At 53.4% G+C, this 23,000-nt stretch overlaps 2 protein-coding genes and 1 long non-coding RNA gene across 7 annotated transcripts in view; 2 read left to right on the top strand and 1 right to left on the bottom strand.

Moving 5' to 3' along the window:
• The first annotated feature begins 1,713 nt into the window (after positions 1–1,713).
• Positions 1,714–17,813, top strand: SDHB (succinate dehydrogenase complex iron sulfur subunit B). 5 transcript variants are annotated; one of them, XR_012051678.1, is made up of 10 exons: positions 1,714–1,862; positions 3,647–3,771; positions 5,285–5,370; positions 9,623–9,759; positions 10,111–10,227; positions 12,836–12,937; positions 14,270–14,392; positions 17,351–17,461; positions 17,621–17,657; positions 17,721–17,813. XR_012051678.1 is itself a non-coding variant. In XM_072917375.1 (9 exons), exons 1-8 carry the CDS (start codon positions 1,740–1,742, stop codon positions 17,426–17,428), a joined length of 891 nt encoding a protein of 296 aa, XP_072773476.1. In that variant the 5' UTR covers positions 1,714–1,739; the 3' UTR covers positions 17,429–17,441; positions 17,621–17,813. The 5 variants fall into 5 exon arrangements, 3 of the variants coding, with proteins under 3 accessions (XP_072773476.1, XP_072773475.1, XP_072773474.1); XR_012051679.1 differs by having other exon boundaries at positions 17,700–17,813; XM_072917375.1 differs by having other exon boundaries at positions 17,351–17,441; positions 17,621–17,813.
• On the bottom strand, positions 17,381–17,631 carry LOC140680415 (uncharacterized). The gene is made up of 2 exons (XR_012051680.1): positions 17,526–17,631; positions 17,381–17,441 (listed from the first exon to the last, which is right to left on the bottom strand). It is a non-coding gene; the product is annotated as an uncharacterized lncRNA (long non-coding RNA).
• A 2,363-nt stretch (positions 17,814–20,176) lies between the features above and the next one.
• Positions 20,177–23,000, top strand: part of ATP13A2 (ATPase cation transporting 13A2) — a 32,648-nt gene continuing 29,824 nt past the window's right edge. The window contains exon 1 of the mRNA XM_032752154.3: positions 20,177–20,256. Within this exon, the coding sequence (XP_032608045.3) occupies positions 20,247–20,256 (10 nt within the window). The 5' untranslated portion in view covers positions 20,177–20,246. The remainder of the gene's footprint in view (positions 20,257–23,000) is intronic.

Here is a 23,000-nt window from a genome sequence, read left to right as displayed (position 1 = left end):
TACGGATGTCTGGATGCTCTCGGACACTAAGTCATGAAAAGCATCCCTTGTGAACAAAGGAATAACCCTTAAAAGCAACAGCCTGTTGCATATTCATATATTTCATACATGATGCATAAATTCTTTGCAAATTAAGAACTTTTTTTGGTTTTTGTCAACTTCTTTTTAATCTTGTTGGTTCTAAAAACACAGAGGGAAGGTGGAAGAATGTTTTTTCTGATAAGGAGGCTGTAACTTTTAATGGGCTCCCTTCACTGACATCTCTGTGTGAAGAGTTTCTTGATTATCTCATTTTTTTGCTTGAGCTTGTAACAAATCTTACATTGCAGAGTTTCTATTTTAACATTATGTTGTAACCCAAAACTATATTTAACACACTACTTAAAAGAATTCATACAGCATAACTTTCTAACATTACACATATAACATTCATTGTAACATTTGCCAAAAGCCTATCATAAAATATGCATTTTTCACAGAGGGGGATGGCAGCACAGGTACCTCCATACAAAATAATGATGCTGGAAATTAACGGAGAGAAAACAAGGGGAATTGAGGAAGGAAAAATGTGGAATTAGGAAAGAAAAAGGGGAATTTAGGTGTCCTGCCTTGCCATTCCGCCGTTTCCCAGTTGCTGATGGTGACGTGCTTGGTGTCTGTCCCCGACGTGAAAAATGCATATGTTATGATTGACTTTTCACAAATATTACAATGAATATTACATGTGCAATGTTAGAAAGTTATGCTGTATTTATTCTCTTAAGTAGTGTGTTAAATATAGTTTTGGGTTACAACATAATGTTAAAATAGAGACTATGTATGTGGGGAAGTTTTTTTTTTTGGGAATGAGATTCTCACTTCGAGGAACACCTAAATCTTCCAAAGGAGAGGAATTTATGGCTTCTTATCAGAAGAAACTAATTTCTTCAGGCCTTGCTCAGACTTGAAGACACCATGGGGATTAAAAGAATAGTTGACATACAACAGAGAGAGTTTCTTGTTTTAAATAGAATGTATGCATAACCATGAAGGATATATGAATATGCAACAAATTTATTGGTTTAAGGGTTATTCCTTTGTTCACAAGGTATGTTTTTCATGACTTAGTGTACGAGACCATCCAGATGTCCGTAATTCTTTGCTTTTTATTGTCTTGTAATTGTCCTAACGCTAAACCTTATTATTCTAACAGTATTATTTTTATAACCATTTTATTATTATTAAACTTTTAAAATTTTAAAAAGCAAGTGATTGGTGTTTTTTCACATTAACGGAGAGAAAACGAGGGGGATTTAGGAAAGAGAGGGGGAATAAGGAAAGAAAAAAGGGGAATTAGGAAAGAAAAATGGGGAATTAGGAAAGAAAAGGGGGAATTAGGAAAGAAAAGGGGGAATTAGGAAAGAAAAAGGGGAATTAGAAAAGAAAAGGGGGAATTTAGGCATCCTGCCCTGCCACTCTGCCGTGTCCCGGTTGTCGAGGGTGACGCGCTTGTCTGTCCCTGATACCCTAAACACGTGAAACACCCTCAAAATGAAGCAGCGCTGGCAGGTGCCTGGCTTGAGGTGGGTTATAAAGATAAAGAAAGCCCAAAAAGCGAAAAAAAAAGCGCCCCAAATTCCAATTTTGGGAATTTCACCCCTGAGGCGGGGGATGAAAAGCGCCACACCCAAGATGGCGCCTGTCCTGAGGGCGCCGCCACACACAAAATGGCGGGCGCGCCTTCCCGCCAGCGCCGCAACATGGCGGCGGCGGGGCGGGCCGGGCGGGCGGAACTGCGCAGCGCCAAGATGGCGGCGGCCGCGGTCGGAGTCTCCTTGAGGAGCCGAGTCCCCGCGCGGCTGCTGCGGGCCGGGCCGCGGGCGGTGAGGGGCCGCGGCTGGCCGGGGAGGCAGGGGAAGCGCGGCAGAGGCGGCCGCGGGCTGCAGGGGTCCGGGGTGGGCGGGGAAGGGAAGGGCGGTGAGGTGAGGGGGAGAGGGAGAGGTGGGGAGGGGGCTGGGGATGGAGTGAGGGGTTTGGAGTTGAGTGTGGGTCTGGAATTGGAGTGAGGGTTTGGAAATGGAGTGAGGGTCTGGAGTTGGAGTTTGGGGTCTGGAATTGAGTGCGGGTTTGGAATTGACTGTGGGGTCTGGAGTTGCAGTTTGGGGTCTGGAGTTGCAGTTTGGGGTCTGGAATTGGAGTTAGGGGTCTGGAATTGGACTGTGGGACCTGGAATTGAGTGAGGGGTCTGGAAATGACTTTTCGGTCTGGAATTGAGTGTAGGGTCTGGAACTGAGTGTAGGATCAGGAATTGGAGTGAGGGTCTGGAATTGAGTGAGGGTCTGGAATTGAGTGTGGGTCTGGAATTGGAGTGTGGGGTCTGGAATTGGAGTGAGGGTTTGGAAATGGAGTGTGAGTCTGGAATTGAGTGAAGGTTTGGAATTGGAATTGGGGTCTGGAATTGAGTGAGGGGTCTGGAATTGAGTGAGGGGTCTGGAATTGAGTGAGGGGTCTGGAATTGAGTGAGGGGTCTGGAATTGAGTGTGGGTCTGGAATTGGAGTGAGGGTCTGGAATTGGAGTGTGGGGTCTGGAATTGGAGTGTGGGGTCTGGAATTGGAGTGTGGGGTCTGGAATTGGAGTGTGGGGTCTGGAATTGGAGTGTGGGGTCTGGAATTGGAGTGTGGGTCTGGAATTGGACTGTGGGACCTGGAATTGAGTGAGGGGTCTGGAATTGGAATGTGGGGTCTGGAATTGAGTGTGGGTCTGGAATTTTTTGTGGGGTCTGGAATTGAGTGTGGGTCTGGAATTGAGTGAGGGTCTGGAAGGGTCTGTGTGGGAATTGGGGATGGGCAGGAGGAGATGAGGTCCAAGGTGGGAAGAGTGGTGGGAGAAGAGGAGGAAGGAGCTGTGGGGAGGGGGCTGGAGAGAGCCTGTGGGATCTGGAAGAGGGAATTGGGGTGGGCAGGGTGAAAGGGTGGGAGAGAGAGAGTTGTGGGATCTGGAAGGGGCTGTGCGGGATTTGGGGTGGGCAGTGGGAAAGTTCCAGAGGGGCCAGGGGGGCTGGAGGGGGACTGGGGTGTGGTAAAATCTGGGAAGAGTTCATGGGAAAATGGGGTGGGTACAAGGGAATAGGGGCAGTGGGTGGAGTGGTCTGTGGGATTTGGGAAGGAATAGGGTCAGTGGGAGTGGGGCTGTGGGATTTGGGAAGGAATAGGGTCAGTGGGAGAGGGGCTGTGGGATTTGGAACCCCGGATCCAGGGTGGGATTTGAGGCTGTTTTTCCCAGGATCCAGGGTGGGATCTGAAGCTCTTTTTCCCTGGATCCAGGGTGGGATCTGAGGCTGTTTTTCCCCGGATCCAGGGTGGGATCTGAGGCTGTTTTTCCCTGGATCTGAGGCTGTTTTTCCCAGGATCCAGGGTGGGATCTGAGGCTGTTTTTCCCTGGATCCAGGGTGGGATCTGAGGCTGTTTTTCCCTGGATCCAGGGTGGGATCTGAGGCTGTTTTTCCCCGGATCTGAGGCTGTTTTTCCCAGGATCTGAGGCTGTTTTTCCCTGGATCTGAGGCTGTTTTTCCCAGGATCTGAGGCTGTTTTTCCCTGGATCCAGGATGGGATCTGAGACTGTTTTTCCCAGGATCTGAGGCTGTTTTTCCCTTTTCCCTGGATCCAGGTGCTGCGGCAGGCGCAGACGGCAGCAGCAGCGCCCCGGCTGAAGAAATTCGCCATCTACAGATGGGACCCCGACAAGGCCGGGGACAAGCCCCGCATGCAGACCTACGAGGTGGACCTGAACAAGTGGGTGTCCCTTGGGAATGGGGCTGGGAGCAATCCCGGCTCCAGGGAAGCAGATTTTTCACAGGCACCATGGGTGTTATCCCAGGAAAAAGCAGATTTTCCACATTTCTGGACCATCCCTGGGGTGGGTTAAAGAGGTGCTGGTGGCTTTAATAAACTTGATTTATTTGGGAAGTTTGGGGGCTGCCAAAGAAGAGGGAGAGCAGCTTTTCCCAAAGCCAGGTGGGGGCCTGGCAGGTGTCAGGAACAGGGTTTGAACTGAAAGAGGAGAGGTTTGGGTGGGATATTGGGAAGGAATTCTTCCCTGGGTGAGGTTCGGATGGGATACTGGGAAGGATTTCTTCCCCATGAGGCTGGCACAGAATTCCCAGAGAATTCCCAGATCCCTGTCAGTGTCCCCAGGCCAGGCTGGATGGGGCTTGGAGTCAGCTGGGATAGAGGAAGGTGTCCCTGCCCCTGGGAATGGAATGAGAAGGTCCCTCCAGCCCAGCCTGGTCTGGAATTGTGTATTCTGGAAGGGAATTCCACGTGCAGCTCACAATTCCCAGGGAGAGTTGGTGGGAGCTCTATCCACCCTTCCCATGGTTTATCCACACCTGGCTGTGCTCTCCCAGAGCAGCTCCTGCTTCCCTGGGATCCTGGGAAGGGGCTCAGAAACCTCCCTGTGGATGCTGGGCCTGGATTTCCCTGAGCTGCTCCAGAGAGATCCACCCCAAACCCTTCCCAGGAGTTCCTCCAGAGGAATCCACCCCAAACCCTTCCAGGAGCTGCTCCAAAGGAATCCACCCCAGACCTTTCCCAAAGAATCTACCCCAAACTCTTCCCAAGGGCTCCTCCAGAGGGATCCACCCCAAACCCCTCCAGGAGTTCCTCCAAGAGGAATCCACCCCAAACCCTTCCAGGAGCTCCTCCAGAGGAATCCACCCCAAACCCTTCCAGGAGGTGCTCCAAAGAAATCCACCCCAGACCCTTCCCAGGAGCTTCTCCAGAAGGATCTACCCCAAACCCTTCCCGAGGGATCCACCCCAAACTCTTCCCAAGGGCTCCTCCAGAGGAATCCACCCCAAACCCTTCCCACAGGCTTCACCCCAAACCCTTCCAGGAGTTCCTCCAAGAGGAATCCACCCCAAACCCTTCCAGGAGCTCCTCCAGAGGAATCCACCCCAAACCCTTCCCATAGGATCCACCCCAAACCCTTCCAGGAGCTCCTCCAAGAGGAATCCACCCCAAACCCTTCCAGGAGCTCCCACTCCCACCCAGCCCCTACTCAAACCCCAGAGGAGGCACAGCTCCGTTTTTGGTGTGGTTTTGCCCCAGTGAATAATCCCTGGGTGTTGCCCTGGGTGTAAAATGTCAGAAATTGTCCCTGAGGGACCCTGCTTGGCCCCTGGGGTGCACACAGAATTAGTGGGAATGGGTGAAAACCCCTCCAGGTGCTGCTGAGCGTGGGTGCAGGGGGCAGACCCTGCCCTGGGGGCTCTGCAGGGTCGGTGATTTGGGGTTTCTGCCACAGGTGTGGGCCCATGGTGCTCGATGCCCTGATCAAGATCAAGAACGAGATGGACTCCACGCTGACCTTCCGCAGGTCCTGCAGGGAGGGTAAGGACAGCACATTCCCACCTGGAATGCCCTTGGGACGCTGTGGGACCCAGAGAGCTCAGAACAGCTCCTCTACCTCCCGTGGGGATAAAACAGCAAAGAGACACACTCCTCAGAACCCTTCATCTCCCACCTGTGGGGGTAAAACAGCAAGGAGTAAAACTCCTCAGAACCTTTCATTTCCCTCCCATGGGGATAAAACACCAAGGAGTAAAACTGCTCAGAGCCCCTCTCCTCTCACTTCTGGGTTTAAAACACCCAAATGAACCAGGGAGTAAAACTCCTCAGAACCCTTCCCCTTCCACTGTGGGGATAAAACACACGAGTGAACCAAGGAATCAAACTCAGAACCTCTCTCCTCCACCTGTGGGGATAAAACACCCAAATAAACCAAGGAGTAAAACTGCTCAGAACTCCTCTCACTTCTAGGGATGAAACATCCAAACCAGGGAGTAAAACTGCTCAGAACCTCTCCCCTTCCACTGTGGGGATAAAACACCAAGGAGTAAAACTCAGAGCCTCTCTCCTCTCACTTCTGGGTTTAAAACACCCAAATTAACCAGGGAGTAGAACTGCTCAGAACCCTTCCACTATGGGGATAAAACACCCAAGGGGTCGCACTCCTCAGAACCCCTCCTCTTCCACCCATGAGGATAAAACACCGAGGAGTAAAACTCCTCAGAACCCTTCCCCTTTCACTGTGGGGATAAAACACCCGAGTGCACCAAGGAATCAAACTCAGAGCCTCTCTCCTCCACCTGTGGGGATAAAACACCCAAATGAACCAAGGAGTAAAGCTGGAGTTGGTGCTCCCAGGGTGTAATGACACAGCTCTGAGCTGCCAGCTCCAGTAATTCCTTCCACAGCTCCCAGTTGTTCCAGTTTCTCTCCCAGTCTGGTTCCTGTGCTGCCTCCCCGTGCGTGGGGAGGTCAGGGAGAGATTCCAGCGGCGAGGCTGAGAGGGCAGGGCTGTGCCAGTGCTGCTGTGGGCATCAAACTGGGAGAACTGGGAGAGAGAGCACTCGGGACTTCGAGGAACAGCTCCAGGAATCTTCTCCTTGGCCCTTTGGCCGAGGGCAGGGGTGGATTGCGGAAAAGGGCACTGGTGATTTGGGGTTGTGGCTGCTCCCAAATCTGCTCTGGGGCTGCTCTCAGACTTCCCCTGGGAAAAACTCCTGAGTCACGGGTCACGCTGGGCTGTGGGATTGCATTCCTGGCTGGAATGACTCAGGATCAGGGTCCTGCTGGGCTGTGGGATTGCATTCCTGGCTGGAATGACTCGGGATTAGGGTCCTTCTGAGCTGTGGGATTGCATTCCTGGCTGGAATGACTCAGGATTAGGGTCCTTCTGGGCTGTGGGATTGCATTCCTGGCTGGAATGACTCTGCATGAACCAGGTGGGTCTGCAGGCAGGGGCAGTCTGAGGGCAGGCGGTGCCTGGGGATGTTTTGTCTGGGCTGTGAATGGAAAGCAGCGCTCCCGAGGCACCTTTTCCCCTGGAATCTGCACGGCAGGGCAGGAATTCCACACGGAGCTGGGCTCCCAGACAGGCAGAACTTTGCCCCGAATATTCTCGCCGGGTTTTCAGGCCGGGCTGGTTCCACCCCGTGGCCTGGAAAATGCCTGGGAGCCTTTCCACAGTGGGAGGAAAACCTCGTGGCACTGCAGGGGCTGGGACACCCTCAGAGGTGTCATTTCATCCCTTTGTTGGGCTATTTTTGTGCCCCTCCTGTCTGTTTTTGTGCTGCCTCCTGTCACCTTTGGGAGGGCAGTTTGTGCCCTGGGAACGGGCACAAGGGGAGGGGGCTCCTGCCTGGGGGAATGGGGTTAAATTCCTGAATTTTGGGATGGTTTGGGCTGTTTTATTCCCCTTTTGTGAGGAGAGGCTGTGGCTGAGAGGGGATCCTGTCAGTCCTTACAGATATTTCCATTGAGTGCCAGGGGATGGTGCCAGACCCTTCCCAGTGTTGCCCAGAGACAGGACAAGGAGCAGCAGCTACAAATTAAAAAAAAAAATCCATTAAAACACAAAAATTCCAGCTGAACCTTCAGAAAAAAAGTTCTTTCCCTGGAGTGGAACTCCAGCTTTTAGAGGGATAAAAGGGTAGAGTGAGGTTTATGAGGGTGTGTGAGTTTGCTGTCACTTGGATCCATCCTGTCACCTCCAAGGGTGTGAGAGGAAGAGCGGTGTCAGCCTGGATTCCAGGTTTTAGGGGAAAAAAGGGGGGGATTAGGGGAAAAAACGGGGGGATTAGCACCTCCTCTGGCAGCTAATCTTATGAGTAGCAGCATATTTGTGGGTTTACTGCAGCTTGGATCTGTCCTGTGACCTCCCAGCACAGAAAGGAAGGACAAAACCAGGCTGACCTGGGGCTTTTAGGGGCAGAAAAGGTTGGACAGTGCCACATCTCCCTCTCTGGAGATTCCCAAACCTCCTGGGCACATTCCAGTGTGGGTTTCATTTTTTATTTATTTTTTTTAAATATTTTTTATTTATTTTATTACACCTCACACTTTACACCCCAAGCCTGAGAGCAAGGCTGGATGTTCTCCCCTCCCCAGATCACACCCAAGCCCCCTCATTTGCTGCTGGGGAAGGAGCTGCCCCGTGGAAAATTGGGGTTTTGTGCTGATGGAAGCAGCAGCTCCTGTGGTTGATCCTTGCTGAAGTTAAAAAATGTCCAGCCCCAGTGGCAAATTCTGGCCTTCTTCTCACCTGGGGTATTTGTGGGGTGATGAAGACCCTGCTGGAGCAGGAGGGTTTTTTTGGGGAGTCTGGTGGACTGGGGAGAGGTTTTTTGGGACCCTGGCAGGTTGGGAAGAGGTTTTCCAGGGCAGGTGAGGACACTGATAGAACAAGAGGGGATTTTTGGGATGGGTGAGGCCTCTGGAGGAGCGGGAAAAAGCTTTTCCAGAACCTGTGACGAGGTTTTCTGGGACGGGTGAGGACCCTGGTGCGGTGAGAAGAGATTTTTTGGGGTAAGTGAGGATTCCAGAAGGTTGGGAAGAGCCTTTCCAGGAGGTTTTCTGAGATGGGTGAGGACCCTGGTGGGTTGGGAAGGGGTTTTCCAAGAGCTGTCAGGTTGGGAACAGGTTTTTTGGGATCCTGGTAGATTGGGAAGAGCCGAGTAGAGTTTCCCCAGTGTTGGAATCTGAGGCGTTGATGATTCTGAGGTTGTAGAAAGTCTCTGTCTTTCTGCCCCACTGCCAAAGAAGTCATAATTTGTGCTGGTTTCAAGGTTGTTTATTCTGTTTATCTCTAACATGTTCTGCTGCCCTGCCGCAGCTCTGTCCTGCAGGGCAGCGTGTGGGGCTCTGCCCTCAGTGGGATGGTACAAACATTAAATACCACAAACTACCTGTGCTGGATTTACAATAACGTGCCAATATCTGTCACCTCCGTTGGACAGTGTGTCCCCAGCCTGAACCAACAGAAAAATGCCAACACCACAGTGAAACATGGAGGGCATGAAGAAGGAGAAAAAGGACAAGGCACACCCAATTTCCTTCATCTTGTCCCCTTTGGACCCCTCATCCAGAAACCTAAAATTTTACTTTTGCACCTGTGCCACACTTAATTATTACTTATATCAAACACTCAGAGCTGGTAATTGATCCTGTAAGATTGAAAACTCTTTTCCATGGACAGAGATCACAGACAGTGTCTCTGGGGGCTCTGTCCAGGGGGGTTCTGACCCCTGCCAGGGTCCCAGGGCAGCCAGAGGGAAGCTCTGGATTCCCACATGTGTGTGTTTTCCTCTAGATATGAATCCCAAGATTCCCTTTCCAACCCCAGAAATGCTGTATTTGCATATTTCTAATGCTGATTTCTAATCCAGCGTTGCCAAAATCCCTCAGAAACTTTGGAAATACTTTGGAATACTGACTGTATCCAGATGTATAGATTTGTTCTTTCCTCAAGACATCAATGCTGTGATTCCTTTTCCAAACCCAGAAACTGGATTTATTTTTTTATTGCTCGTACTGACTTCTAATGCAGCATTCCCAAAATCCCTCAGAAACTTTCAAACTCCCCCTGTACCAGGGAATACTGTGTTTAAAAGGATGTATTTTTTCTTTCCTCTAGACATGAATCCCAAGATTCCTTTTCCAAACCCAGCAATTACAGGGTCCCAGACCTGCCAGGGCAGCCAGAGGGAATCTCTGGATTCCCACACCCCAGGACATCCCAGGGGGATTTTTGGGGCCAGAAGGGAGAATCCCACACTTGGCTCTGCTTTTCCCCCCTCAGGGATCTGCGGCTCCTGCGCCATGAACATCGCTGGTGGCAACACCCTGGCCTGCATCAAAAAAATCGACAGTGACCTCAGCAAAGTCACCAAAATCTACCCCCTGCCTCACATGTACGTGGTGAAGGACCTGGTTCCGGTGAGTGCAGGGCCAGGGGACACCCTGGGCTGGGACCAGGGTGTGGCAGCTGCCACCAAGGTCAGGGTCAGGGCTCACGAGTGCCTTGGGTGGGTCCCAGTGACTAAAGCTGTGCTGGCCCGGAATGTGGCAGGTCTGGGGAGGGAATGGCACCTCCTGCTCGGCTTTTCAGGTGTGAATTCAGGTGTGAAGCTGTGCCAGGAGGGGATTTGGGTGGGATTTTGGGAAGAGGCTCTGCCCCTCAGGGTGGGGCCACAGGGTTTGGACAGCAGGGTGGGATTTGGGGTGGATCCAGCTGGGGATGTTCCCTGATTCTCCCCATAACCAGATCCCTGTGCTTTCCTGCCCCAGGACCTGAGTAACTTCTACGCCCAGTACAAATCCATCCAGCCCTACCTGAAGAAGAAGGACGAGTCCCAGGAGGGCAAGCAGCAGTACCTGCAGTCCATAGAGGACCGCCAGAAACTGGTCACTGCAATTTCAGTGCTGACACCCCTCCCAGGGCAGCCCGGGGACACAGCTGAGCCCTTCCCGGTCCCACAGTGTTGCCAGGGTGGGGGCTCTGATCCCATTCCCACCCCCCATCCCATTCCCCTGTGGAATTCCTGCTGCTGGGAGCACTCTGCAGGTTCCAGGCTGGAGCATTCCAGTGGGGAGAGGCTGGGGGTTTGCAGCCTGGAAATTTGGGAGAAGCCAGAGTGTGAGATTTGGGGTGTCTGTGTTGAGCAGGGGGGATTTTGAGGGGATTTTTTTGAGGGTGGATGAGGAACAGCTCCTTCAAGGCTGGTGGTGTGGCCAGGGTTTGGGTGGATTTCCCTGGCTGCCCCAGGGATTGGCAGCAGATCAGGAGGGATTTTTCCCCTGAGCTGCCAGGATGGATCCAGCATTCCAGGATTCCGAGCTCAGCCTGTCCCTGCTCTGCTGTGGAGGCACCAAATCTCCGTTTTGGGGAGGCAGAGGTGGATGTGAGCAGCAGGAAGGGAGGCTGAGCAAAGGGGGTTCAGGGAAGCGCTGCAGGTGTCCCCAGTGTGACACCTGAGCAGCCCCAGGGATGGACAAGCTGCAGGAATCTCTGTCCAGAGGCTGCAGTTTGTTCTCCTGCACCACTTCCATCTCTGAAGGGACTTTCCCTGCCCTCAGAGTCCCCTTCTCAGCCAGGTGGCAACCAGGAAACCCAGAAGCCACACCTGGAAAATGGCTCTGGATCCCTTTGCTGGAATTCCTCTCCCTTTGGGATCAGCCTGTGTGCAGGAGGAACTTGGGTTTGGCTGAAGGATTCCTTTAGATCCTCGAGTGTTTGGAGTGGTGCAGTTAAAAGCTGGATTTGGAGAGAGGAGAGGGAGCTTTGGGCAGCTCTTCCCAAAGCTTGTTCGGAGCTGCTGGGAGTTCTGAATCTCCCTGAACTCAAACTTTTATCCCAGAAATACTTTCAGGAATGTGAATTAAGCCAGGCTGGGCTCTGTCTCTGCCTGGGAGAAGTTGCTGGGCCACGAGGAGGTTCTCCTGCTCTCCCATCTCAGGGAGAGGTGGGAGAGCAGTGTGTGTTTCTCTCCTGTGTCTGGAGAGAAAGCTGCCCATGAAAAGGGGGAGTTAATCCAGGACCAGCCCCGTTCCCGTGCCAGGGGTGCCCTCAAGGACAGGCTGTGCCCCGGGGCTGCCAGGCAGACTTTGCCCTCCCTTCCTGCTGAGCACACCTGGATGGGCTGCTGGGGACAAATCCCTGCCAGGACGGGCTGGGAGGAGGTGGGATGGAGGAGAGCCCAGGTGGGATGGAGGAGAGCCAAGGTGGGAATACAGGAACCCAAGGTGGGAGTGCAGGAACCTGAGGCAGGGATGGAGGAGAGCCGAGGTGGGATGGAGGAGAGCCCGAGGTGGGATGGAGGAGAGCTGAGGTGGGAGAGCAGGAAACCGAGGTGGGAGAGCAAGAAAACCCAAGGGTGGGAGTGCAGGAGAACCTGAGGTGGGATGGAGAAGAACCTGAGGTAGGAGTGCAGGAGAACCCAAGGCAGAGATGGAGGAGAACTGAGGTGGGAGAGCAGGAGAACCTCAGGTGGAAGTGCAGCAGAACTGAGGTGGGATGGAGGTGAACCTGAGGTGGGAGTGCAGGAGAACCAAGGTTGGCAGTGCAGGAACCCGAGGCAGGGATGGAGGAGAACCCAAGGTGGGATGGGGGAGAACCGAGGTGGGAGAGCAGCAGAGCTGAGGTGGGAGAGCAGGAACCCAAGGTTGGGAGTGCAGGACAACCTGAGGCAGGGATGGAGGAGAACCGAGGTGGGAGAGTAGGAGAGCTGAGGTGGGAGAGCAGGAAACCGAGGTGGGAGAGCAAGAAAACCCAAGGTTGGGAGTGCAGGAGAACCTGAGGTGGGATGGAGGAGAACCTGAGATGGGAGAGCAGGAGAACCTTGGTGGGAGAGCAGGAGAACCGAGGTGGGATGGAGGAGACCCCAAGGTTGGGAGAGCAGGAGAACCTGAGGTGGAAATGCAGGAGAACCTTGGCAGAAGTGCAGGAGAACCTTAGTGGAAGAGCAGGAGAACCAAGGTGGGAGAGCAGGAGAACTGAGGCAGGGATGGAGGACAACCTGAGGTGGGAGTGCTGGAATCTGAAGAGGGAGAACAGGAGAACCCAAGGTTAGGAAAGCAGGAGAACCCAAGGCTGGGAGAGCAGGAGAACTGACATGGAAGAGCAGGAGAACCCGAGGTTGGGAGAGCAGGAGGACCCAGCAGCTTCCCCTTCCTCTCCAGGCCATGCCCTTCCCCTGCTGTCCCAGATCCTGGTTCATCGTGTGGCTCCTGGAACCCTGGAATAACCTGGGAGGGGAGGGGGCCACGAGGACCACGGGGGGACCACGAGGACCATGGTGGGGGGACCACAAGGACCATGGGGGGACCACAAGGACCACGGGGGGACCACGAGGACCATGGGGGGACCACGAGGACCACGGGGGGACCACGGGGGCAGCTCCTGGGCCCCATCCAGGAGGGTTGGGCTTGTTGGGAGCTGCTGTGTGAGGACAGGGGTGTATCCCCTGTGTCACCAGCCCCGCAGTGACAACCTGCTGTGTCCCCTCCCTTGCAGGACGGGCTCTACGAGTGCATCCTGTGTGCCTGCTGCAGCACCAGCTGTCCCAGCTACTGGTGGAACGGGGACAAGTACCTGGGCCCCGCCGTGCTCATGCAGGTGAGGATGGAGCCTTTGTCACCTGGCCGGTGTCACCTGGCTGATGTCACCTGGCTGGTGTCACCTGGCTGGTGTCAATGCCCAGAGCAGGGGCCAGGCAAGGTTCAGAGAGAAAAGTGGCTGTTCCATCTGGAGCCTCTGAGGTTGCACCCAAAATGGATGATGGGCACAAGTTTTTCAGGCAATTATAAATTTTTAACCCCATTTACCTATCAGGGGTTAATGCTCTGATGATTAACTCATTAACCCCCAGTTTGCTGCCCCACGAGTGATTTTGTTTGTACTTCTCAGTGGCTGAGGCTGGGGGTGTCTCTGAGTTCCAGGCTCAGAGCTGGGCACTGAGGGGGTGCAGGATGTGAAAAACACAAAATATAAAATCCTCAGGTATCACATTCCCACGGGATTCAGCCAGAGTGGGGTTCAGAGCTGGGCACTAATGCAGCGTAGGATGTGAAAAACACAAAATATAAATTTTTTATATTTTATATATATAAATAATAAATATATTTTATATATATTTATATTTTATATAGCAGTGTCCCAGCACTGTGTCCCTGTCCGAGCAGTGTCCCTGTCCCAGCACTGTCCCAGCAGTGTCCCAGCACTGTCCTAGCAGTGTCCCAGCAGTGTCACAGCAGTGTCCCTGTCCCCAGCAGTGTCCCTGTCCCAGCAGTGTCCCCAGCAGTCCCCAGCAGTGTCCCTGTCCCCAGCAGTCCCCAGCACTGTCCCTGTCCCAGCAATGTCCCCAGCAGTGTCCCCAGTAGTGTCCCTGTCCCAGCAGTGTCCCTGTCCCAGCAGTGTCCCAGCAGTCCCCAGCAGTGTCCCAGCAGTGTCCCCAGCACTGTCCCCAGCTGTGTCCCCAGCCGTGTCCCTGTCCCAGCACTGTCCCCAGCAGTGTCACAGCACTGTCCCAGCAGTGTCCCAGTCACTGTCCCAGCAGTGTCCCTGTCCCAGCAGTGTCCCTGTCCCCAGCAGTGTCCCTGTCCCCAGCAGTGTCCCAGCAGTGTCCCTGTCCCAGCAGTGTCCCAGCACTGTCCCAGCAGTGTCCCTGTCCCAGCAGTGGCCCAGCAGTGTCCCTGTCCCAGCAGTGTCCCAGCAGTGTCCCAGCCCTGTCCCTGTCCCCAGCACTGTCCCAGCAGTGTCCCTGTCCCAGCAGTGTCCCTGTCCCAGCAATGTCCCCAGCAGTGTCCCAGCAGTGTCCCTGTCCCCAGCACTGTCCCCAGCAGTCCCCAGCAGTGTCCCTGTCCCAGCACTGTCCCCAGCAGTGTCCCAGCAGTGTCCCAGCAGTGTCCCTGTCCCCAGCAGTGTCCCCAGCAGTGTCCCTGTCCCCAGGCGTACCGCTGGATGATCGACTCCCGCGATGAGTTCACGGAGGAGCGGCTGGCGCAGCTGCAGGATCCCTTCTCCCTGTACCGCTGCCACACCATCATGAACTGCACCCGCACCTGCCCCAAGGTACGGGGACACGGGGGGACAGGGGGGACATGGGCCATAGGGGGACACGGGGGACATGGGGGGACATGGGGCATGGGGGGATATGGGGCATGGGAGGGACATGGGGGACATGGGGCATGGGGGGACAAGGGGGACATGGGACATGGGGGGACAAGGGGCACAGGGGGGCATGGGGGGACGTGGGGGGACATGGGGCATGGAGGACATGGGGGACACGGGGACATGGGGAGACATGGGGCATCAGGGGACTTGGGGGGATATGGGGAACATGGGGGACATGGGACAGGGGGGACATGGGGGGACATGGGGCATAGGGGGACACGGGGGACACAGGGGGACATGGAGGACACGGGGCATTTGGGGACACGGGGGGACACGGGGGACATGGGGCATGGGGGGATATGGGGCATGGGGGGGACATGGGACGGGGGGACATGGGGCATGGGGGGACATGGAGCACAGGGGGACATGGGGCACGGGGGGACACAGGGGGACATGGGGGGACATGGGGGACATGGGACATGCGGGGACACAGGGGGACATGGGGGACACGGGGCACATGAGGCATGGGGGGACACAAGGGGACATGGAGGGACAAGGGGGGACACAGGGGAGATGGGGCATGGGGGGACAAGGGGGGACATGGGGCATGGGGGGACATGGGGGGACAGAGGACATGGGGCATGGGGGGACATGGGGGGACATGGGGCATTTGGGGACACGGGGGAGACATGGGGCATGGGGGGACATGGGGGACACAGGGGGACATGGGGCATGGGGGGACAAGGGGGACATGGGGCATGGAGAGACACGGGGGGACATGGGGCACAGGGGGATATGGGGGGACATGGGGCATGGGGGGACATGGGGGGATATGGGGCACGGGGGGACATGACATGGGGGTCACGGGGCACAGGCTGCCATGGAGGGAGCAGCCAGGTCACGGTGGCAGTGCCAGCCCTGTTCCATGGCAGCAGGACATGGCCTCTCTGGGAATTCCATCCCTGACAGGGAGGAATTCACCCCAATTTCCCACCCACACCAGCACCTGGAATCCCAGAGTGGTTGGGATTGGAAGGGACCCGAAAGTCCCATCTCATCCCATGGCAGGGCCACCCTCCCATGTCCCAGGGTGCTCCAACCCCATCCATGCTGGCCTTAGGAGCAGCCACAGCTTCTCTGGGAATTCCATCCACGCTCACAGGGAGGGATTTACCCCAAAATCCCCCCAAACCTCCCCTCTGTCAGTTCCAGCCGTGTCCCCTCGTGCTGTCACTGCCTGTCCCCATCCCTCCTCCTCCCCGGCTGCCTGTTCCGTGTCTTTTCTGGAATTCCTGGTGGTTTCCACAGGAAAAGATCCTTTTAGGCCTCAGTTTCCCCAAACTGGGGACACCTGGAGCTGGGATCAGCTTTTCCTCCTCTGACCGCAGGATTTGGGAGCGGGGCCCTGCCAGGAGAGCTCCAGGGAATTCCTGAGCTTTTCCTGTGGAGATTTCCCACAGCTCCCATCATCCCAGAGCAGGAAAACCCCACAGCCCCGGAGCCAGGCTGGAGATCCAGACAGCCAGAAAAACCTGGAATTGTGTCCTGGATCTCCCTTTGATCCCCATCAAAGCCCAGATCCCAAAGGGAGAGTTTGGCTCCAGGGGCAGGAGGGGAACTCCAGCTCCGCGTCCTGCTCCGGGCTGGGCTGCTCTTCCCGGGGAAACTGAGGCTGGGAAGGGGCAGAGCTGCCCCTGGAGCCCCTGGAATTCCCAGTCTGACCCCAAAGTGAGGCTGGACCCTCTGGAATTCCCAGTCTGACCCCAAAGTGAGGCTGGAGCCTCTGGAATTCCCATTCTGGCCCCAAAGTGAGGCTGGACCCTCTGGAATTCCCAGGCTGGAAAGGAAGGTTCATGCCAGGCTGGACTCGGATTTTTAGGGAAAAAAAGAGATGTTGAGCAGCTCCTCTAATGAACATTTTTATCAATAGCAGCACATTTGTGAGTTTGCTGCAAGTTCAGTCCGTCCTGTGGTCTGCCAGCACAGAAAGGAGGGAAAATATCAGCCAAATTCCAGCTTTTAGGGGATAAAAAAGTGGGGTAGCAGCAAATTTGGGAGTTTATTACAGCTGTGACCTCCCAGGGTTTGAAAGGGGGGAGAATATCAACTGAATTCCAAATTTCAGGAGGAAAAAGGTGGAATAGCAGCAGATTTGGGAGTTTATTACAGCTGTGACCTCCCTGGATGTGAAAGGAAGGAGAATATCAGCTGAATTCCAAATTTTAGGAGGAAAAAGGTGGAATAGCAGCAGATTTGGGAGTTTGTTACAGCTGTGACCCATCCTGTGACCTCCCTGGGTTTGGAAGGAAGGAGAATATCAGCTGAATTCCAGTTTTTAGGGAGGAAAAGGTGGAATAGCAGCAGATTTGGGAGTTTATTACAGCTGTCACCTCCCTGGATGTGAAAGGAAGGAGAATATCAACTGAATTCCAGGTTTTTGGGGGAAAAATGTGGAATAGCAGCTGATTTACCATCCTGTGACCTCCCTGGGTTTGAAAGCAGGGAGAATATCAGCTGAATTCCAAATTTTAGGAGGAAAAAGGTGGAATAGCAGCAGATTTGGGAGTTTATTACAGCTGGGACCTCCCTGGGTTTGAAAGGAAGGAGAATATCAGCTGAATTCCAGATTTTAGGGAGGAAAATGTGGAATAGCAGCAGATTTGGGAGTTTATTACAGCTGTGACGTCCCTGGGTGTGAAAGGAGGGAGAATATCAACTGAATTCCAAATTTTAGGAGGAAAACGGTGGAATAGCAGCAGATTTGGGAGTTTGTTACAGCTGGGACGAGGAGGAGGGAGGGAAGGGATGGAGAGGGAGGGGAAGGGATGGAGAGGGAGGGAAGGGGAAGGGGAAGGGGAGGAAGGAGGGGAGAGAGGAGCTCCGGCCCCCCCAGACTCTGACCAACCTCTCCCACAGGGGCTGAACCCCGGCAAAGCCATCGCCGAGATCAAGAAGATGATGGCGACCTACAAGCAGAAAGCAGCGACTGCCTGAGGGCTGAGTGACCCTGAGTGACCCTGGAGTGACCTTGGAGTGACCCAGAGTGACCCTGGAGTGATCCTGGAGTGACCCAGAGTGACCTTGGAGTGACCCTGAGTGACCCTGGAGTGACCCAGAGTGACCCTGGAGTAACCCTGGAGTGACCCAGAGTGACCCTGGAGTGACCCAGAGTGACCCTGGAGTGACCCTGAGTGACCCTGGAGTGACCCTGAGTGACCCTGAGGTGACCCGGAGTGACCCCGAGTGACCCTGGAGTGACCCTGAGTGACCCAGAGTGACCCTGGAGTGACCCAGAGTGACCCAGAGTGACCCAGAGTGACCCTGGAGTGACCCAGAGTGACCCTCAGGCGTTCCCCTGCAATAAAGGCTGTAAGGAACAGCTCAGGCTCCATCTTTTATTCCTCATTTATTTCTCATTTATTAATTAAATCCCTTTTCATGGAGAGTTTTGCCATCCCAGAGCTCTCAGGGCTGGGAGGTTCCTGGTTTCTATTCCCGAGTTCTACTCCAAATCCTGAGAAAATTGGGGTTTTTAGGGGTGGATCTTCCTCCTTTCCCCCCAAAAAAAGTGAATTTTTATACCTCCAGATCCACCAGGAATGAGGTGTCCTCTCCTTCTCCTCTTTTCCCAAAAAAAAAGTGAATTTTTTTTCCTCCAGATGCACCAGGAACGAGGTGTCCTCTCCCACCCCGTGGGACCCTGGTGTGTATTCCCAATTTCTACTCCAAATCCTGAGAAAATTGGGATTTTTAGGGGTGGCTCTTCCTCCTTTCCCCCCCAAAAAAGTGAATTTTTATACCTCCAGATCCACCTGGAGTGAGGTGTCCTCTCCTTCTCCTCTTTTCCCAAAAAAAAAGTGAATTTTTTTACCTCCAGATCCACCAGGAATAAGGTGTCCTCTCCCACCCTGTGGGATCCTGGTTTCTATTCCCGATTTCTACTCCAAATCCTGAGAAAATTGGGGTTTTTAGGGGTGGCTCTTCCTCTTTTCCTCCAAAAAAAGTGAATTTTTTTACCTCCAGATGCACCAGGAGTGAGGTGTCCTCTCCCACCCTGTGGGACCCTGCTGTGTGTTCCTGATTTCTACTCCAAATCCTGAGAAAATTGGGGTTTTTAGGAGTGGCTCTTCCTCTTTTCCCCCAAAAAAGTGAATTTTTTTTTACCTCCAGATCCACCCGGAGTGAGGTGTCCTCTCCTTCTCCTCTTTTCCCCCAAAAAAGTGCATTTTTATACCTCCAGATCCACCTGTGTCCTGTCTCCTATTTTCCCCAAAAAAGTGATTTTTTTTCCTCCAGATCCACCAGGAACGAGGTGTCCTCTCCCACCCCATGGGATCCTGCTGTGTATTCCTGATTTCTACTCCAAATCCTGAGAAAATTGGGGTTTTTAGGGGTGGCTCTTCCTCTTTTCCCCAAAAAAAGTGAATTTTTTTTACCTCCAGATGCACCAGGAACGAGGTGTCCTCTCTGACCCCATGGAATCCCGGTTTTATTCCAAATCCCAGGAAAATGGGATTTTTTAAAGGTGAATTTTCCTTTTTTTTCCCCGGTATTTTTTACCCGGTTTGGAGCCGCTCCGGCTTTGCTGCTGAATTCCCGATTTTGGCCGGAATAATTCAAACCCCCCAGAAATGGGGTCACAGGGGCGCCACTCCCGGGGTGCCACACCCAATTTTGGGGTGTCACACCCAATTTTGAGGTGTCCCACCCTGATTTTGGGGTGTCACACCCTGATTTTGGGGTGTCACACCCAATTTTGGGGTGTCACACCCAATTTTGGGGTGTCACACCCAATTTTGGGGTGTCACACCCGGTTTTGGTGTTTCACACCCGCTTTTAGGGTGCGGACTCCAATTCCCAGCATCCCCTGGAGTGCCACACCCTGATTTTGGGGTATCACACCCAATTTTGGGGCATCACACCCAGTTTTGGGGTGCAGATTCCAACTCCCAGTATCCCCTGGGGTGTCCCACCCTGTTTTTTGGGGTGTCACACCCCGGTTTTGGGCCGTCATACCCGATTTTGGGGTGTGGACTCCAATTCCCAGCATCCCCCGGGGTGCCACACCATCATTTTGGGGTGTCACACCCAATTTTGGGGTGTCACACTCTGGTTTTGGGGTGTCACACCCTGATTTTGGGATGTCCCACCCTGATTTTGGGGTGTCACACCCAGTTTTAGGTGCAGACTCCAATTCCCAGCATCCCCCAGGGGTGCCACATTCTGATTTTGGGATGTCACACCCCGGTTTTGGGGTGTCAGACCCAATTTTTGGATGTCCCACCCCGTTTTTGGGGTGCCACACCCCGGTTTGGGGCATCACATCCAATTTTGGGGTGCGGACTCCAACTCCCAGCATCCCCCGGGGTTCCGGGCCCGATTTTGGGGTGCGGACTCCAATTCCCAGCATCCCCCGGGGTGCCACGCCGTCATTTTGGGGTGTCACACCCAATTTTGGGGCGCCACACCCGATTTTGGGGTGCAGACTCCAACTCCCAGCATGCCCCGGGGTTCCGGGCCCGGTGTCGGGTGCGGACTCCAACTCCCAGCATCCCCCGGGGTTCCGGGCCCGGGTTTTGGGTGCAGACTCCAACTCCCAGCATGCCCCGGGGTTCCGGGCCTGGTGTTGGGGTACGGACTCCAACTCCCAGCATGCCCCGGGGTTCCGGGCCCGGTTTTGGGGTGCGGACTCCAACTCCCAGCATCCCCCGGGGCTCCGGGCCCGGTTTTTGGGTGCAGACTCCAACTCCCAGCATGCCCCGGGGTTCCGGGCCCGCCCCTTCCGGCGGCGCGGGGGCCGCGGGGCCGCGCCATGAGCTCAGGTCAGGAACCGGCACCGGGAATGGGATCGGGACCGGGAATGGGATCGGGATCGGGAATGGGATCGGGACCGGGAATGGGATCGGGATCCCCTGAACGCCCGGAGCCTGTCGGAGCCCAAAAGCGCCGCCGGGGGCCGCCGGGGCCGCTCCAGCCCAGCGCGGGGGGGCGGGACCGCTGCGGCTCCGGTCCCATTTATTCCATTTATTCCCGTTTATCCCCATTTATTCCCCTTTATCCCCATTTATTCCCATTTATTCCCCTTTATCCCCATGTATTCCCATTTATTCCCGTTTTTCCCCATTTATTCCCGTTTATTCCCATTTATTCCCATTTATTCCCATTTATTCCAGTTTATTCCCATTTATTCCCGTTTATCCCCATTTATTCCCGTTTATCTCCATGTATTCCCATTTATTCCCGTTTGTCCCCATGTATTCCCATTCATTCCCATTGATTCCCATTCATTCCCATCGATTTCGCTGTATTATTTTGCCTTCTAAAATTTTGCTTTTTAAATGTGCCTTATTTTGCTTTATTTTTTTAAATTTTGCTTTATTCTCTTGCCATTTTTAAAAATGTAGCATTTACAATTTGCTTTGTTATTTTACTTTAATTAACTTTATTATTCCGCTTTATTTGACTTCATTTAATCTTATTTTGCTTTTTTGCTTCCTTATTTTGCTTATTTTGTGGCTTGGTTTTTTACTTTCACTTCTTTATTTTACATTTGGCATCGTTATTTTGCTGTAGTTTCGTTTCTTAACTTTGTTTTTTCTGCTTTTCAATTGTGCTTTGTTTTGCTTTTTTCTTTTGTTTTGTTAGTTTTTTTACTTCATTCCTCTTTATTTTTTTTTCCTTTATTTTGATTTATTTTCATTTTTCTCCTTCTTTTTACCCCAATTCATTTTGCTTTATCTTTTTTGCTTTATTTCACTTTTAATGTTCCGTTTCTCTTTTATTTCACATCATTTTGCTTTTTTATTTTGTTCCGTTTCTCCTCTATGTCACTTTATTGGGCTCCACTTCCCTTTTTTATTTTGCTCCACTTCCCTTTATATCCCACTTCATTTCCCTTTTTTTACTTTGCCTCATTTCCCCTTTTTATCCCATTTGCTTTCCCGCTTTCCCCCAAAACCTGCAAACCCCTCCAACCCCAAACTGTCCAAATCCCCCAAATCCCCTAAACCCCAAAGCCTCCAAACCCCATAAACCCCCAAACTCCCCAAACTGTCCAAACCCCAAAACTCTCAGACCCATCCAACCCCCCCAAACCCCAAATCCCCCAAACCCCAAAACTCTCAAACCCATCCCACCCCCCAAACCCTCCCAAATCCCCCAAAACCTGCAAACCCGTCTAACCCCCCAAACCCCAAACTCTCTAAACCCCAAATTCTCCAAACCCTCCAAACCCCAAACTCTCCCAATTCCCCAAGCCCCAAATTCTCCAAACCCTAAACTCTCCAAACCCCCCAAAACCCCAAACTCTCCCAATTCCCCAAACCCTAAATTCACCAAGCCCCAAACTCCCCAATCCCCAAACTCCCCAATCCCCAAACCCCCCAAAACCCCAAACTCTCCCAATCCCCAAAACCCCAAACCCCAAACTCTCCAAACCCCAAATTCTCCAATCCCCAAACTCCCCAGTCCCTAAACTCTCCAAACCCCAAACTTTCCAAACCCCCCAAACCCCCCAAAACCCCAAACTCTCCTAATCCCCAAAACCCCAAATTCTCCAATCCCCAAACTCTCCCAACCCTCCAAACCCCAAACCCTCCAAACCCCAAACTCCCCAAACCCCCCAAACCCCAAACTCAGCAAATCCCAAACTTTCCAAACCCCCCAAACCCCCAAAAGCCCAAACCCCCCAAACTTTCCAAACCCCCCAAACCCCAAACTCTCCCAATCCCCAAAGCCCCAAATTCTCCAAGCCCCAAACTCCCCAGTCCCCAAACTCTCCAAACCCCAAACTTTCCAAACCCCAAACTCCCTAAATCCCAAACTCTCCAAACCCCAAACCCCCCAAACCCCAAATTCTCCAGAACCCCCAAACCCCACAGCCGGATCCCCCTGGCCCCCCAGAGCTGCTTCCACGGGTGGATCCCACCCAGAATTTGGGAACGCTCCGTCCCTCTCCCATGGGGATGGTGGGGAATGGGGTTGGGTTTGGGGTCAGGAAGGACCCGTCACCCCTCAGATCCCATCCCGGAGCAATCCCGGGGTTTTTTCATGGATGAAGGAAGGGCAGAGTGTCCCTGTCCCACTGGGATTGGTTCTGTGGGATCCATGGATGGATGATGGATGGATGGATGATGGATGATGGATGGATGATGGATGGATGAATGGATGATGGATGGATGATGGATGGATGGATGATGGATGGATGGATGGATGGATGGATGGATGATGGATGGATGATGGATGGATGGATGATGGATGGATGATGGATGGATGATGGATGGATGGATGATGGATGGATGATGGATGGATGGATGGATGGATGGATGATGGATGATGGATGGATGATGGATGGATGGATGATGGATGGATGATGGATGGATGGATGATGGATGGATGGATCATGGATGATGGATGGATGGATGGATGGATAAAGGGATGGATGAAGGCATGGATCCGTGGATGGATGGACAGACAGATGGTGCTGCCCAAGGACTCTCCAAGCACCCGGCACTCCCAGCTGATCCCCATCCAGGTGTTGGATCCCGATCCAAATCTTGGATCCCTT

Source organism: Taeniopygia guttata, chromosome 21, assembly GCF_048771995.1.
Source record: "Taeniopygia guttata chromosome 21, bTaeGut7.mat, whole genome shotgun sequence".
Taxonomy (NCBI): domain Eukaryota; kingdom Metazoa; phylum Chordata; class Aves; order Passeriformes; family Estrildidae; genus Taeniopygia; species Taeniopygia guttata.
The sequence above is the reverse complement of the archived record's forward strand: the minus strand, read 5'-3'. Positions and strand labels throughout refer to the sequence as shown.

What these genes read in the sequence shown, in the direction of transcription:
- SDHB (XM_072917375.1), top strand. Translation starts at nt 1,740, where the DNA reads ATGGCGGCGGCGGGGCGGGCCGGGCGGGCGGAACTGCGCAGCGCCAAG. An exon ending in GCCCCGCCGTGCTCATGCAG is followed by an intron (nt 12,938 to 14,269) that starts GTGAGGATGGAG and finishes CCCTGTCCCCAG; the next exon opens with GCGTACCGCTGGATGATCGA. An exon ending in GCACCCGCACCTGCCCCAAG is followed by an intron (nt 14,393 to 17,350) that starts GTACGGGGACAC and finishes CCTCTCCCACAG; the next exon opens with GGGCTGAACCCCGGCAAAGC.